Genomic DNA, 18,956 nt, shown 5'->3' with positions numbered 1-18,956 from the left:
AAAGCTGCTCTGAAATAATTGACCTCATGATGGATGAGCCAAATTAAAGAATTAAAATTCCATTATAACTCTTACTGGATTATTAATTAGCGCGGTCCGGCACGAAGCAGGAAATTTAACGAAAAACTAAGTATAAAATCTTGACAAGCAGAGAAGCAGCTAATAAATACAGGGTTGAGATGAAGTCGAGAAAATTAAATTAAACAAATGATATAGTAAAAAGAATAAATTTGAAGGAATCGTCTATGAGAATTTTGAGATACATTGAATAAGCCTCTTCTGTGCAATGAATAAATTGTCAAAAATATTTTAATAAATTGAAATATCTGATTGAAATAAAATGGAATACTCCCAAAACTTTTGAGAAACAACTAAAGAAGAAAATGTGGAAAACTTGTTCTTACTTTTGACTGTTTTAATTTATTCGTGACTGGGAAATTTCAAATTTGAGAAATAATTAATGGATATCGCGGAGATGAATATTTAAATGCGATAAAGTATTTTTGTTGTCATGATAATTTTTGAAAACCAAAAATAGATTAGGAAGCAGATAGAAATTCATATTTTAAAATTCATTTTTTATCGTACTCTAAATTATTATACATGATCCTTTCAGTTGTCATAATTATTTTCCGATGAAATTGTAAAGTAAAAATAGCAAATTTTTTGATTATATATTTTAAAAATCTGTTGAACCTTTTATGATATTTATTCTGTCATCAAAAAATGTACAATTCAATATCAAAAATATTGAAACTAATCTTGAGTCAATAAGTATTTTGTACCCCGGCAGTACCAAAAAAAAAAAAAATATATATATATATATATATATATATATATATATCAAACTGTTCAATCTCTCAAACTCTATTTATAACTATGAGTAATTTTACTCGTTTTATCCAACAGGAATTTTTCAAAAAGGATTATACATGTAGATTACATCAACAGCTCTGATATGAAAGACAACTAATACATTTTTGAATAATTCAATCAATCTGAGTCATTTTAATTATCATAATGTTGCTATTTACGAAACAACGTAACCACCCATTCTATTTATATTGTTTGATATAGTGCATTTGTCATAAATAATCATAAATAGCTGTTACGTAAATAAGTTATTTCCAGCAATTTGTTTATTAAAATTTTTTATTTATCATCAAATTACAATTATTAAATTTATAATTTACACGCAACAAAAACAGCACGACTTGTTATTTAAATGATATAATCTTATATTTTTAACTAGTTAAATTCTAATGATCGCTTTGAAAAATTGTCTTTTGTACTGAAATAATTTGATCCGCTCCTTAATTAAATCCAATAAGTTTGTAACGTTATGTAATTTATGCATTTATTACTTTCCGTATTGATTTCGTGAAATTATCTCAATTATCTCAAAATTCTATTATGATAAAGCCGGAGACCGTTAAACGTGAGTCAGTCTGCTGTTTCCAGAGATTACCGTCGTTACTAAGAGACTGGTAACTTTCATCGAAAACGCAATTCGGGATGAAAAACGTGCACATTCGAGAGTCCAACAAGAGCTCACAGAAACCTAAGAAGTGCCAGTGAGGGAGTGGACAATCAGAAGACTTAAAGCTACTAACTTTGTGCCAAAAAGGCCGCTACTGCTATCTTAATCAAACCCAGCCCACTGAGCATCCCGTCTACGATTAGACCTACAGGAGACCTGGAGAAAGATTTGTTCATTGTTGCATAATAGAAACCATGGCTTTTGAAAGGGGATCCTAGATAGGGTATTTCAATGGAAGCAGAAACCAAGTTGGTTTTTATTGAAACTGGCGGTGGAACGGAGGGATTAACGGCGAACCGATACATACATAAATTTTAGAGAATCTCGTCGATCCTTCTACTACATCCTAATGCGGGACAATGCCGGTTCATATTCCGTCCAGTCTTGATTCCTATCGAGCATTTATGCGATGAACTTAAGAATAAAGTTCGGGCTAGAAATCCTTCACCAGCCGTGAAATGGGACCTCAAAACTGCGCTTACTGAAGGACAAGAACAAGGGAGGGAACAAAAAATATTAATAAGTTAATTTCCAATAAATTATTATTCTGATGAATTTTTTCTTTGCCAGAAAAATAACTCGATAGCAACATAGACTACTCATTATAAAACTAAGATTAATAACTTTGAGATACTGAAACAAAAAAAGAATGGAATCTACAGATTTTTTGCTAGAAACTTTTGACGGCGAGTGTGCGACTTGAGTCGATGTTTTTTCTCACTAATGTAGTTCATTCATTCATTATGTGGGATTGTGTTCATTATATCTTCACTGCATCTTTTCACTTCTCTTCTCTGTTTTCACTTTAATTGCGCGTCCAGATTTGTATGTGAATTGACCACATTTTCTCTAGGGTGATTGTATTGTTAGGTTTCGCTATGTTTCATATGTCTTATGCCATTATTTTGATAATTACACTATATATATAGTGTCCGTTTTGTAATCACAGGCTGCTAAATAATATCAAGGTCAGTTCACTTCGTTATTTAAATCTTCTACTTATTACGAACCAGTCGCCATAAACAATTAAATTTCTCAATTTTTAAGCGACATTTTATGATATATATTGAGAAAAATAAAATGTTTTTTATACAATTTATGTAAAATTTGATGTTTAACAGTGTCACTTCCTGTATATTTTAAATAAACGTTCTGTTTTCATCTCATGAACGGCTTGAATGTTTATTTCAACCTTAGCATGACGATGTGATTAGAGTATGTTGGTATTTGGTTTTAGGCGCTGAATACAAAATTACAATAGAGCTCTGTAAAGAATCGGTAAAATCAATCTTACAAGACTTACAAAGAGGCCGATGACCACATACGTTACGTAAACATACATAATTTTATTATACTAGTTGTCTCTCAGATTAGCTCAGAATAAAAGTATTCTATTCCCTCACTTCTATCGGTAATATTTTAATTATGTTTCAATAAGTGTCATCGTTAAAGATAACAGTGATTTAAAAGCAAAAAAGTCAAAATTGAAGAAGGATGCTACGCAATTTATGTAAAAAGGGCATTAAATTTTTAATCAGCAAAAAGCTCCAACTGTGTTTTTAATTACGTGCAATCACAACTGAAATTGCTCATAAAATTAATTGAAAATAATAACAGCAGCTTAAAATCTGTATGCGATGTTAGGATGGGCACATTTCTCCGTAACTAGGTACTAGTATTTGGATTAAAGATGATTTTTTCCTCCTATTGCATGCTTGTTATAATTAACTTTTTACCACCAAACGTTGTGAATTTGGTATTTTCAATATTATTTGGAGCTAGTTCTGCAAGAAAATAACTACGTTATTAATTTTTAAATGGATGATCCTACTTAGAAAAATCAAAATTATGGGATAAGAAACAACTCAATACACAATACATAGAAAATACTATGAAAAAATAAATGGACGAATAATTCTGATCGAAAAAGTTGGGAAGTAATAGAAAATTTCGTTAGTGAGTGAAAACAAGTATAGTAGAAAACACAGTCAGATTTATTTCAACAGGAATCTCTAAGCATCAAAATAATGATATATACAAAGAAAGCATGTTATTTTCCTGTTTAACACCAATATTTTTTTAATAAAGAACGAGACAGCAAAAAATGCAACTATCAGCAAAAATGTAGCAAAAACAAATAGCAACTCTCTACCAGGTGTTGATAAATTGGAATAAATATGATTTTATCCAAATACCCAAAGGGATTTTTCAAGTACTTATCTGTCTAAACGGAGTAATATTACAGAGAAAATCGAACCAAAACCAATAATAATTTACAAGGAAATATTAGTTCAGGAAAAACACTGGAAGGACTCAATTAAAGAGATTAGTGTTAAAAATAAAATGTATACGTATTAATCCAAGATAGTTTAACGGAAAAATCTTAAGAAGATATTAAAATAATTCCCTGTTTTCCATACTTTTATGATGACAATAGCATATATACATTTTTGCCACTGAATCAGGTTAAGTACGATCGATTATTATCAGGGGAGACTTTCTAAAATAGTCAGCTTGTGTATTAATGCAACATTGTATTTGAAAATCAATTTAAAGTGACGACATTAGTAATCAAATGATTTTCCTCATTCCAATTTACGTTTGTGAAGTTAACTTGATAAGAACAATTTAAGATAATTTCTAATAAAAATTGGGGACGGTTACACATTGTGAGATTATTACTCCTAATTTTATAGCAGTAATTTACATCGTTTACAAAGACATCGGTGCCGTCTCAATTCTAATAAAATGTTGAAATATTGATTCAAAGTGACAGGAGTCAATTGGACTAGCGGGGATGTCAAGAATGTATAATGGGTTTGTTTGTGTACTATTAAAACTTGTAATATTGAAGAACCGTATGTAACTTCAATCGTACTAACAAATATTGACACTATTGCAATAAAAAAGTAAAATAAATAGTTGGAATGAAAAATTTTTCCACGCAACGCTAACAATAATTTGGATTGAATAAAACATAATGAATGAGTTGATATGAGATGATAAAGTCTGAAATAAAAACCTTCGCTTCCTGCTTTAATTATTTCGTGTTGATAATTCACTCACACGAAATTTTTCGGATGAAGAAATACTAATCGGTAACCAAATACATCGCAAGACGTTGGATTTCAAACCATAACTTTTAAGAACACAGCAATACAATATTTTCCTGTAAATATTATAGGCAGAGAACAGCAAGTTTCAGACGTTTCAGATATTTAATTTCTTATGTACAATTTTCATTTCGAAGGAGTGAAGGATTAATAGAGTGCTTGACATGAATTAAAAATGAAACGAAATGAAACAGTTTTTTTTAATAACTATATACCAGGGCCGGGGCTAAAATAATGACGGGGCCCCCTTAAGGAATTCGAAAACCCGGAAAAATTCACAAAATAATATCAATACGTTAGATTTGTGGTATCAACAAAAAATACAGAATTATTTCCAAATGATGGGGACCTCTTGGACCTGGGGCCTGGGGCTATAGCCCCCCCAAGCCCCTAGCTTAATCCGGCCCAGCTATATACTCCTATAATATTATTCTTGGTTTTATAAATGAGAATATACATAATTTCACATTATGAGCATATCTTGAAAAATAAATTGAGTTTTGCTGATTTTTATTAGATTTCTTATACCAAGAGTCATATAAAATATATATAATTATTTCGTTACAATTTTTAGATAACCCCCGTATTTTTGTGAATTTTATTAATTATTATAATTTAATTATTGCTACGGCTAACTCTATATTATTTAATTCGGTGGCATGAGATTGTGTTTCCTTTTGAGTTCGGGCGTTTTTATTTGTTATAAATATAAATTAATTATATTTGCTAAATAATTTCGTATTACATTTACTGGAAAAAGTAGAGAGGAATTTTTTAAGATATGTTATTTAAATATGAAAAGTTACATAATATTTTAAAATTAACTATATAGATAATACAATAAAAATTATTCACTTAAACTTAACAGGATCAATTATCTTAATCTAATTCTAATTTTTTATATACATGTAAAATTATTCTTTTTTTAATCGCACCAATAAATAAAATTCACTAACCTTTTCAGGAGTTCAGGAACCAATCGATACATAATCATAAATTTTCCAGTTTTTATAAAAAAATATTAACCTAATAGGTAGGTTTGGTACCCTACTTATTAGTCATTCGTATATTATTATATATACAGGTAAATATTCGATACATTTTATTATAAATTTTTTTATAATGAAATTATTTCTATATAATGTAAATACATCGTATTATTAACAAATACAGCCAACCCTTAGATTTGAATAACTTTTGTTTTACTCATATTTTCTATTTGAAAAGAGATTCGCAATATTCTTACTAAAAAGTAAATTTGGAGATATACGATTACAGAAACCCTCTTCAAAACAAGTTTAAATTAGTGAAATAATTCAATTTACTGTGTTATGGGGCCGGAAAATTTGCGCTGCGTTAAAAACATCCCTCGTTCGTTATTTAATTTTCAACATCAGATCGTGGCGTTATAGTTTGTATTTATTGTCAGATTCTTGAATTATTTTATTCTTCCTCGTATATAGAAGATGAAAATGGGTATATTTCCATCTATTTAAACGTATATTTGTTATTATAAATCATATTCCGCAATCCCAGGGCTTTCGTGCCCTCCATTAGAAAATCATTATCCAATATATAACAGCTATTAAACACGAAATAATGAAAATAGAGTTTTCGTGAAGTTAACCCCAATAAAATATATTTACGTTCCAACATTATGACATTCACAATGTCTGCGTAAAAAATGACAAGACTTTCCACGATACAAAAGTAAAAGGGAATATCACCAGGAGACACGGATCATCATATTGTCGTTCATTAGCATAATGGCCAGTGTTCTTTTCTGCGAACCCCAATACATTTTCCTCGATTTTCTGTATCTATTTGTGCTTGTATTTAGTGCTTTTACGCCCACCTTTCCACTTTTTCGTTAAAGGGCTTAATACTCTTGCTAGGAAAATTTTATAAATGTCGCTTGAAATGATCTTGTGTTATTACTTTGATTATCTCGTTTAATTTCGATAAAAATGCTAAAAATGAAAGGAAAATATCGATTACTTTCTTAATTGAGGCAACAGTAATACCAATTTTTTAAAATACATTATTGGCTGACTTATTGTTAGTGATCACAAAATAAGGAAAAAAATTCAGAACAAGGTACAAAATGCAAATTATTTAAAAATAAATTTGACAATGCATGAGAAGCAGAGATTTCGGCGTTAATTTTTCGGTAGCGAAATCAATATTTCACAAGTTATTAAAAGTGATTTAATCATTAAAAGAAAACGAAAAATCCAAATTTCTCCTTCCGATCTATTACTTTAACTTACTGAAAATACACATGTTGAAGGTAAGGTTTATCAACTTTTTGACAATATAATAATTTATTTACTTTTCTATTCTACAAACGACATTGTCACTGATTGGAATATATAGCGCGGCCCTTTTTCCAAAGTTCGTAGTTAATTGAGCGCTTGCTGTTGTTATTTTATGAATTCAATTAACGATGAGTGCTGAACGATTTTAATGTCAATATCTTTATCTGTCCATACCTGTTTGATTTATTTCATCTACAATTCTAATGGTTACACAACTTATGGCTGACATTTATGTATACAAATGAGTTTTGTTTTAATGAAAAATAAGAATTATTCCATCAGAAAAAAAGCCGACAATTGGTAAAACAAACAATAATTTTTGCATATGAAGTTTGATTTATCAAAATTAATTTTCGCTTGCATTATTATAATTCATATATTTCTCAAAGTTATTACTGTAGGTGATAATTACGGATTAACAATTCCAATACTCGATACTTTCGACTGTTTTTAGTCTTTATCAAAATATGATATTGACACTGACAATTTGCGTATTTATATTAATCAATAGATCATCTACATCACGAATATCTAAATAGAAAATGATTTTTACAAAAAAGATTAATTTTTCCTTAGTTTTTACATGTCAAATACGTATCGATCATCAATTAAATTATTTGTAGTTGTATTAGAATTTACAAAACATAAATTATTTAGGTCTTTTTTATCATTTATAGCTTTTTCGTTCTTATGAATGTAAATCAGGAAATTAGGTTCACCTGTTATGATTATATTTTTTCCATAATTTTTGGTATCAGAATAATCATTACTTAGTTTGTATCTTAAATAAAAAAGAGCTGAAAGTGTAACTTTTATGTTAATATTGTTTTCCCATAGGAAAAGACTTCAGTTTTTCTAATATATAAACAATATACTTTTATCTTACCATCAAAAACAGTTTCTCTTATAAATGGTATGCAAATTCAAAATTTGTCGTCTTTAACAATATCACAACAGCTGTCTACCGTCAAGCCTCTTTAACTTTTTTTTGCCGGAACCTTTAATGGCATATTTGAGCACATTTAATAAAAAATCAAATCTAAACATTTTCCAATCTTTTTCGATCAGATAATATCAAACTCAACCTTTGAGAACGTTTTATTTTCTTTTCCGGCTTTTCGTTTCAGTTTTATCCCAAATGAAATTAGGTCAGTTGATACGATAACGCAGAGGACAAAATTAGTATATCTGAATCCTGTTTCTTCATTTTCAACATAATTTCTTTGATTATATGATAGTACAACACCGTATTTCTTAATAATATATGAGCTATGGGAAATATGCGATTCTAATAATATTAGACTGATATTTCGAAACGAGATGGTATATGTGCGTGTATCGGGCCACTGAAAAATCGTCAAAACAAAAAAATTGTAAGAGAATCTTCAGAAAATATCACAAACAGAGTTTAGACTATCAGGCCTAAACTGCTGAGTAGGTATTGAGGAACAACCAGAGACAATACTACACATTTATTGTACTTGTTCGGATCGATCATTGAAATGCAGAACAGGCAAGTATTAAACAAATCCGAGATAAGCAAAGCAAACACTCGATGAAAAGATTTTTTTAGTGATAAATGAATTCCTAGCAATCGTCATATGGGACGGATTATAACAAAGTGTTGAACCACACATTACATACTTTCCGAAAAGGTCATCAATATAACATGTCACTTTTCTCGATAATTCGATTTAGACCGGCCTAAAACATAACACGGAGCGGAAGAGAGAGAAAGAGGCATCGGAACATTATTGCGTAACAGTATGAGAAATTTCTAGTAAGATGATTATCAAAGGCAAACAACTATATCGTGTTACAATATTACGTTAAATCGAGTTAAGTACGGCCTTTGTGCCATTCTATATGACATCGAGAGCCACGCTAGATTCCATCCCGAAAACCGTGATCGAAAAAGGATCTTCCAACTCTTTAGAGGGATATTTGACACCTTTTAAAACGCCGATCAAATAGTTCAAGCGTTTATATGTTTATATACAAGGCGTATTAGTTGTATAATAAAATAAAATAAATTGGGATGTATTATAATGTAGAATATTTAAAATAATTGAAAATATATTCAAATATATTCAGAGTCAGAAGTAATTACTTAAAATGTCTTCTACTGTAATTGTAACTTGTAAATTGGCAACAAGGGCGGATGCAGGGTCTTGAAAAAGGGGGGGTCACTAGTCTTAGGGCGAGTCCTCCCCAAAATATATGGCATTTTAAGCCTTCTACCACAAAATATAAGTTAATTACGTTGTTTTTGACAGCATAATGACAAATTTTACGCAATTTTTACTCTGAACTTCAATTCCTCATCGACTTTGAATCATATATCACAACGTCAGTCAGTATACTGTATATCGTTGTTTTGTCTAGGGTAGTTCTCCTTTACAGTTGAATAACTGAAAAAAAAATGCGAAAGGTTTTTATTGAATCCATTTTGACCTGTTAAATAATTCCAACTCAAAATGACATCTTATTAGGTATTTGAAGGTAAACGGACTAAGGGTCTAATACATACAGAAATGGATATTAATCATGGTTTAGGGGGGGTGTCATGACCTCCATGACCCCCCTGGATCCGCGCTTGATTGGCAAACTGTATCGCTAGTTTACTGCGCAAATGTGAATTCTTGGCACACACCGACGACAAGATCTGCAGTTTCTTCCTTCCCCATGCACTAACGGCATTACCGATGATCTGTGATGCCTATAACATAATCGGTAACAAGAAAGCGAATCGATAAAATGAGCTGGTCATGTAGTAAGATAGGAAAACCAGAGAATAAAAAGAATGATATTTCTTAACGAGACAACACAGGAAATGATCAATAGACCGACTCTGAAATAGATGAAGATGTAGAGTAGCAGATGTAACTGTCCTTTTCTACTTGATCTAAAAATCTCTTTTTACAATTTCATGACTCACCAGGAAAGATAGGTTAGTTCCATCAACCCTATATCAATAAATTTGAGTGAGGATCCCGTTTTTGTAACGTAAATCTGGGCCTAAATACTCAGTTGGATTTGGTGCCTAGTACATGTATTCACCAACCGAGGACAGGCTATTTATTACAGGGATTTTCACAAAAAGTATTTTTCGATAAATTCGAATTTACCATGATGTATTTTATTGAGAGTATGGCAAGCGTTAAAATCGACGATTAACACCCATTAATTGACGCTGATAACTAATAACGTTAAGTTTTCGTATAAGATTCATTAATAATCTTTCAATAACAATGTTCAAGAGTTAGAGCTTGAAAGTTTTACTGTGATTGTCTGGGTTATACACATGGTATAGTGATCATAAATTATTTCAAGAGGTGAAATTTTTCATTTTCTATTGTTATAAAGAACTTGCTTTTCCTTCAATACTTTAATACACAGTCTTTATCTAAATAATTGATTTGTTCATTTGTTTCAGAACAACAGTGTCTTCCTCCTTACTTCTACTGTGGAAGAGGAGATATATGCATTCCCGATTACTTAGTTTGCGACGGCCGTTCAGATTGTAAAAATAACGCAGATGAAAGCAATTGTACTTCTGCAGGTGGTAGGTACAATTTTCTATTTATTTTGTGTACATATATTTCGTTCCGAATAAATTCTAATTTAAATTTGATTAACATAAAACAAATGCTTGGGGAAAAATTCTATTAACAATTTTCTCTGTTTGAAAAGAAATATTTGAACACAATTTTACAAATTTTTATCAAGAAATGTGAATAAAAATTTATTTATTTCTAAAAGACAAATTTTCTACAGGAAAATATCGTCAAAAGATTGAATCAGTTCATATTAATAAAATTATATATTTTTGATAGTTTAAATTCACTTGAAGTATTTTTAGTATGAAATACAAACAAAAAAATAGTGAAAACTATTTAATTAGTTGCGTTACATTATCTGAATGTTATTGAAATAAGTTTTCTGTTGATTACAAAATGCAATTCCTTCATATTCAGTATATTTGTGGGTATAACGTGGGTTTTTGAAGTTTGAAAAAATCTGTTCACTTTTAGGTTTTATAAAAGTATTTCACCATTTTCAACTCAAAATACGTTTTCAAAGATATAATATAACTTCCAGAATGACGAGCTTAAGCATTCAGAAAAAAACAATTTGAGCTTTTTGGTATTTTTTCTACCTATGCATATATTTGTAAAATAAGAAACTTCAAGTGCTTTTAAAACATCTATTATTGTAATATAAGCTTCACCTTTATTTTATTTTTGTGTGTGCTCTAACAGCTTAATTTTGCCTGGCTTTAAAAATGCATCTTGAAAAACATTTCGATATTTTATTCTTGCATTTTGAGCATCCCATTTACTACATTTCGGATTACTTTAAATATTAAAATAAAAACATGAACTCATTTTGACTTGTTATATATAAAATGAATAATTCCAAAATTTTTTACCTCCGGAAATTAAAAACTTTACACAGAGATTACACTGAAACCACCGCCAATCTTAAGGTAATAATAAATTCAACACGAACCACACTTTCGTCAATGTAGCAAAAGTTTTCGGAACCATTAGAGAATGATAGATTTTCAGCCATGTATTTACCAAATGTTTTGGGCCCAATGCAATATGCCTTCTCACTGATGTAAATAGATTCACTGATAGGTACTTTATTTACATTTATCTTCGATTATTTGATTCATAATATAATAAATTATTCAATTATTTTTAACTATGTAAATATTGACGAATATTCTGTCATGATAACTGTGTAAACTTTTATTGTTTGGAGGTTATCAAATTATTATTTAATATTATTTTGTCAGAAAATACTTCAAAAACATCAACAATTTTTTAATTAAATATAAAAACGATTCTTTCAAAATATTTTTACAGGATAAATTTATCAAATTCTAATCTTCGTAATGAATAATATTTAAAGTTTCGCTTGTGTTAATGTACATATTTATTCTACTTCTAATACCCAGAAATATAAACAAAAGTACCTAATGAGCGCGAGAATTGTGAACATATTTAAGAATTAACTATAAGCGCCCACTGTATATTTTGTAAACAGTAACATTTTTTATTCATAGTGCTCAATCCGAATGTCCTTTTTGTAATTGAATTTTGGAGGCACATAAAACATGGAGTTTATTTTCTGTTACCTTCTGTACATTTTTGTATATAAATATATATATTTATGTCCTTATCCGCCATAAAATATTTCATGGGTCCTTAGGGAGAACCACTAGAGTCCTAGAATTCCTCTTGTATTATATTTTTTCAATCACTTTCTTTACTTAAATTCGCTATTGATAAAAAAGGATAATTTTCACGTAAATAGTTTATGAATACGATTGTAACGGTATGATGTATATTCAGTGTCGGCACTTATTTCGATTCTTAGATATATATTGAGAGTTTTTAACAAAATTCTTGCGAGAAATAACATAATTACATGTTGCATGTTACGCAAAAAAAACACACAGATCGATGTAGAGCTGACCAATTCAGATGCGGGAACGGCCAATGTATACCGAAATCCTTGGTATGCGATCGAAAATACAATTGCGAAGATTTAAGTGATGAAAGAAATTGTCGTAAGTGTTTATATCTAAAATGTCTTCTCCAAATCCAGACTTATCAACATCATTTTCAAAATCGTCTTTTCATTATTTCTTTCCGATTTAAAAATAGGTTGTGAAACGTTTCGTCGATTTTACAAAAATAACACGAATACAAAAACAAATATATTAGAACACCTGTCACTCTTAACTGAACAACTTCAATATTTCACCTGTTATTTTTGTGGAATCTTTAGCGATGCAACCTTAATTCTTCTCTTCCCTTTTCTAATTCATGGCTCCTTTAAAAATGATCTTAAGTATTTCATCCCTAAAACTACTTGTTCATTTTAATTTCCAATAAAAAAATTCCCATTCTCAGTGTTCTAATATTCATCAAATTTCGATTTCTAACCAAAATCATTCCTCACAATACAAATAAGTCAAAAAAAGAAGACGTTATTTAATATTTACAGCATGTCTCAAGGATGATTTTAGATGTGAAAACGGATTCTGTATCCCACATGCTCAAAGATGCGACGGTATTCATCAATGTCAGGACCGTTCTGACGAAGTAGGATGTAACGAAAGTATGCTTTTTACTGCTTATTTTATATTACAAATACTTCCAATGAAAACTGGCAATATTTTCGTTGGAATGGCTTGGTTTTGTTCGGAAACACATATTTACAAGCTGGTTTCTTCAAAAAATCAAACTACGGGCTTCACTACTTTGCACGGACTAGTTCTGCCAAACCATAATTCGCATGTTAATGTTAATCTTCACTTGTTAGCAATTTCTATAATTTTTTTTCGCGTTCGAAGAAGTTATCGTACGTTTTCTAGAAGCTATTAATCAAATAACGAAGATTTTTTGATATTTATCTCAATGCTGGCGCATCTTAAAAGCTTTGGGCCGAGGAATGTAAAAATCTAAAAATTTTTTTCTATAACTAATCATGTTTATGTCAATTATCTGTAAATAACTCATAAAACAGCTCATATACTCTCAGAATTTTTTCCTATTGATTCCAGACAAAGTTTCTTTTCGATTCTCTCGATCTTTATTTTCAGTGAGTTGTCATCCGTTTTGCACTGTTTCATCTCTCACACATTCACGGATTTTTTGCACATACCGACTTCCTTTCTGATACTTAAATGAAAGCTAATGCCACAATTTCGTATTATTTTAAACAATCTCACGTGGTGTTTCTAGACCAGCTAATTTTTATACTTGAATTTTGCCAGTTTTCACAAATAATAATAATAATAATAATAAGTAGTTTCAATTTGTCGATATTTAGAGTAGTGATTAGATATATCCAAACGGTTCCTTCACACAAAACTTAACGCAAATATATCTGCATCACAATATAATTAATCAACAAATGTATGACTCAAGCTTGCAGTAGATTTATGAATATATAGAGAACATATTTGAAACAGAATATTGTACTCACGCTTTCTAATTTGGTGGAGGTTATTATTAAACCTGAAACGGTGTTTGGTTATTTATAAATAAACAATGCTGAAGTAAATTATGTACAAAGTTATTACTTATCATGATTGAATTGGAATATTTATTTCTATTTGAAATAAATAACAAAATCGTCTATAGCAAAATAGTCAAATTAAAAAAATAGAAACTACTCTCGCCAAATCTTATAACTGGAAGTGATCTTATTATTATGTTAAACAATTTTTGATGATTCAGTATCTTTATACATTTTGGTGCTTGGATTTTGTTTAGTTTTCGAAAGATTTCATTCCATTTGGACACACCAAAGTATGTCCAAATTATTCATCTATAAAACTATGCTGATATTTTCGCATTTCCTTCGATTACATCGATCCTCAGTTTTACTTATTTTTACTTGACCAAACTTGTTTGCCAATAGTGAAATAAGCTCAAAATAAACTTTGTCTCCCCCACCAAATATCAGTTATTTAAAATACTTAAAAGTCATAAACAATCAAAACGATGTAAAATTGAAAAAACGAATATCCCATTTGATATAAATTTAATGATCGTGTTTTCCATTTCACACTTTCGCAACAGTTATTGAAGACATCAACTACTTCCTCTTTTAGCCTTCTGGAATTTTCACAGCTTGTTCATAATCAAATCGTTCCGCATCAGTTGGTATCCATAGATTTTCTTAAACTATTGCTGTATTATCAACGTCCTCTCTTATGTTAATTCAAATAAATCTATCCACCAATATGTAAAATGTATACTGTATATCCACAAAAAAAACATATATTAGTTGAAATTATTTTCACAGCACATTGCGAACCGCATCAGTTTAGATGTAATGACGGATCATGTATAGATCAGATTTTCCGTTGTAACCTCAAACATGAATGCCCGGACGGTTCCGATGAAATCGGTTGTAATCAATGCCTGCGTGATCAATTCAGGTGTAGTGATGGCACCTGTTTGAATTTCGATAAAATATGTGATACTGTTTCCGACTGTTTACACTCTGAGGACGAGGAGCAATGTGGTTAGTTTTCCATTTGTAATTGTATCCTCTTCGCCTTCTGTACAAAATTACCTTGAAAGTATTATGTTTCTTCCAAGTGCGTACATCTTATAATTTTTTTTTAAAACGTTGATATCGTATCCATTTTCGTACCGCAAACTTTTGACTGGCTATGGCTTACTTTCGTAGCGGCTTCTCTTTATATATACTCAGTGTCATGAAAACTCCAATACATAGTAAATAATACTGACTAATAATGTCAAAAATATGCCACGTATACTTGTATCATGAACGTCTTGAAAAAAAAATTTGAATTTCAGCTCTATTCATTGAAGATTCCTGTTTTTATCCAATTATATTTTACTGTAAGTACTGGACGAACCGATATCAGTGATCTTTGAGAAGCTGGAAAGTCGCTTCCAGAAATTGCTAACAGAGTAAACAGAAGTGTAGATGCTATTGTCATTTCTTATCAGGCATGGCACCAGGAAGACCAAATACGAAGAACCAGATACACAAGATAGTCGAAGGAGAGATCATTTATAATTCTTATCGAACAGTGCTATAACAATTCAGTGGAATGCAGAACATAAAAAGATTCTTAAAATGCGAAAAGCTCATAGAGGAATAGGAGAGTTTGGATTTTTTTATACCATTCTTAAACTCTGCGGCATAAAATAGACTTTAGTAGTACCAAGGATTCATGATGCATGAGAAGAAGACTAAGCGAACGTTGTATAATCCCCAAGTTTTTTTATTAGAGGACATATAAATCGCACTGTAGGATTTACAGTATGAGGTGTCGATGGCTCAAGGTCACTTTTAGACTGGATCAGGGGTAATATGAATTCATATCGATTCTACAATATCGATATTACAAATCACATGATACGTATGGCAAATATCAACGAAAAAAAATTATTTTACCGGGTTTCTATGTCACTGACTAAGAAAAGCATCGGCACAAAAAAGTTTCGTGACAAGGTAGTGTCCTATAAAATTGTTGATCTTTATACTGAATAGATCACAAAAACAAGGATAAAAACTGTACTTTTAGTAGATGTACATTGGAAGTTTTCATACAACTTTTAAGAAATCTTGTACAGAATTTGTATTTCTGACTAATTATCTATTTGTAGAACATTCTTTCGTGTTCTGTCTCTATATGTTGTAGTTAGATGTTGTTAGTAGTCCTACTAAAACTGCGTCAGTATTCTTCATCGTTAGTGTCTTTTAAATATCCCTTCTAATAACAATTTTTGCAGCTTCTTATATCACTAAAACCTCTTTGAATTCTCAGTTCAATATCAAACTTCGATTACAGCAAGAGTTTAACGTTTTTCACTATTATATACTTAATAAAATAGAAAAACTAATGTTGCCATCAAAGAATCACTTAAGATATGTCGTATAGTTTTCCTCAAAATAATATTTTGGATCAAACGGAAACTACGATAACGTTATTGTGTCAAAAAAAAAGAAGCGCTATTTGTAAAACATTTTTGAAATAGTCCTAACACCATTGCAAGAGGATTCTATCCAAAAAAACATTGAAATCTATAAAATATTGTTTTCAAATAGAATTTTCGTTCGAAAAAAATCACAAAATAGAACTGATTCTATAAAGACAAAATACTACTGCCTTAATTAGTAAAAGTATCCCGAGAAATGGGTCTTTGGACTTTCCATGAGCAAGTATAATATTACGAAAAATTTCTACGAAGCAATAAATCATCTGTTCGTCAACATACAACAACTCATAATTTGAGAAAATGCTTGAAAAAATGTTGATGGAAATCACACATCAATTGACAAGGATCCGTATGATGATGTTCATTTTTCTTCTTCAATTGTGACACTTTAAGTAGAAAACTGGTTGAGGAGGAAAAAAATGCATGAAGTAACTTGTTGTTGTAGTGTCTTCTCACAACGTGACGATAGCATTTACAAGAAATTTATCTAAACTACATTTTATATAAATAAAAAAAGAAAATTGTTTAAATTATACGGGATTTCCGCTCATATATTTATAGAACTAATTTTAAACCATTAAGAAAAGAGGTTTAAGTAGATTGCTATTTTTAGAAGCACTCAGATAAATCAGTATCTAATTTATATATGAGACGAGACAACAGTACGAACAATGTACAGAGCATAAAAAACAATTACTTGGAATAGAGAGAATACAAATAAAATAAAAGAAAATAATTTTGAAGATATTATCATAACGATGAGCTGCTACTAGACCAAAGACTTCTATTGCTGGAGAGATGGAGAAAGGGATTTGCACAGCTCTTTAGATTACGTTTAGCTTTTCTTTCTTTTTTTCCTCTATCGTGTATGTAACAGTAGTTTTTGGCTTTCCGTTCTTTAAAACTCCCTTGACCGCTTTATTATTACTTTTTTCCATGTACCTACAGGACACTGCAAGTCTGATGAATTTTTATGCGCAAATGGACAATGTATCGATTCAAAATTGCGCTGCAACAAAGTTTATGATTGTTCTGATCAGTCTGATGAAGCAAATTGTAACGGTAAGATTTATATATCATGCTCTTATCAGATATATTTCTTTCTCTTACTACTACTCTGTAGTTCTTCCTTGAAATTCGTAGCTCACATTTGATACCTCCGATATAGACTCTTTATACTCAATTAATATAGAATAGGAGTTATAGTGATATTTTAATCTTGGATTGGAACTTGTATTTTGTTTCTAGAAACTGTGCAAAACATATGAATGACAAAATATAGAATCAGTACAAGTTTTATTCCAAAGGGTATTTGTTAGTAGTTTTTTCTCAATCTATTCAATTTTTTGGTATATAGAGACCCATAAATGGATTGAATTAGATCGGAAATTAATGATTTTTAACCAACAAGAATAATAGATACAGTTTCTAGATTCTCATTATAAAACTAGCATATTTATTAATCAAAAACAGATTAATTCCAGAATCTTATTAAAACTGGGATATAATTGAAAATAATACTAGTGAGTACAAATAATGTATCTTTGGGTACTTATTTTATTCAAAAAATTAACGATTCCTAATTAATAATTTTCAAAATTGTGAATTTACAGATATATGATGTTCCGCTACTTTCTATTTCAATTCAAAGAAATATTCCGAATAAATAACAATTTTTTGGTTAATCCTCCAGCTTAAAATTTAGAAAAAAGGCAACAACTATGTCAGTTCTTCATTATTTCTCATATAATCAACTCAACATATTTATAAATATAACTATATTCATAATATTATTAAATCACTTCATTATTTATTCTTCCAATATACTCGTAAACGCCAAAATTTAATGTGAACGCACTTAAACTGCATGAAAAATTTCCCTGTTTGCACTGAAATTAATTGCATGTGGTTTATGGCTGATATCATTGTCAGGACAAACACTAGTTTGCATCCCTAACACTTGGAAATGTAAGAATCAAAGAAGGTGTGTGAAAATAAATCAGGTTTGTGATGGAAAGTATGATTGCGAAGATCGTAGTGATGAACAATTTTGCGATGGAGCCGCATATACCAAGAAAACGGAAGGTAAAATATACTTTCTAAAATTTCGCTCTACGGGTTAATAACACATTCAACTCCGGTGTCACTCATTCTTTTTTTTTTCTTTACAATATTCAGATCTTTCCAATAAGGATGAATTAACAAATTGGAGTGCCTTGGTGCCATTTAAGTTTTTTGTGCTAACTATTCGTCTTACTCGTTGGTTTTCGTAGAGGATGTATTCAAATTCATGCGAAAAAATTCATTTAGTTGAAGATTCAGGCTTGTGAAAACCTTTAAATCAATTTACTTAGCGACAACAATATTTTACAATTTACAATTTTACATTCTCAAATTATTGAATTCTTCACAAATACTATAATCATTACTTCAAATACACAATCATTTATTGAATTCTTTTGCATAGATTCCGAAATACCTT

At 30.1% G+C, this 18,956-nt stretch overlaps 1 protein-coding gene across 15 annotated transcripts in view; it reads left to right on the top strand.

Annotated features, from left to right (window-relative positions):
- Positions 1-18,956, top strand: part of LOC130451859 (basement membrane-specific heparan sulfate proteoglycan core protein) — a 243,593-nt gene that overhangs the window by 178,754 nt on the left and 45,883 nt on the right. For 6 of the 15 annotated variants that reach the window (XM_056791194.1, XM_056791193.1, XM_056791190.1 and 3 more), the window contains one exon: positions 10,408-10,536. In XM_056791194.1, the coding sequence (XP_056647172.1) occupies positions 10,408-10,536 (129 nt within the window). Of the gene's footprint in view, positions 1-10,407; positions 10,537-12,441; positions 12,553-12,992; positions 13,107-14,801; positions 15,024-17,422; positions 17,537-18,406; positions 18,560-18,956 lie in introns of all 15 variants that reach the window. The other 9 variants (XM_056791184.1, XM_056791183.1, XM_056791179.1 and 6 more) reach the window with 4 other exon arrangements.

Source organism: Diorhabda sublineata, chromosome X, assembly GCF_026230105.1.
Source record: "Diorhabda sublineata isolate icDioSubl1.1 chromosome X, icDioSubl1.1, whole genome shotgun sequence".
NCBI classification, from domain to species: Eukaryota; Metazoa; Arthropoda; class Insecta; order Coleoptera; family Chrysomelidae; genus Diorhabda; species Diorhabda sublineata.
The sequence above is the reverse complement of the archived record's forward strand: the minus strand, read 5'-3'. Positions and strand labels throughout refer to the sequence as shown.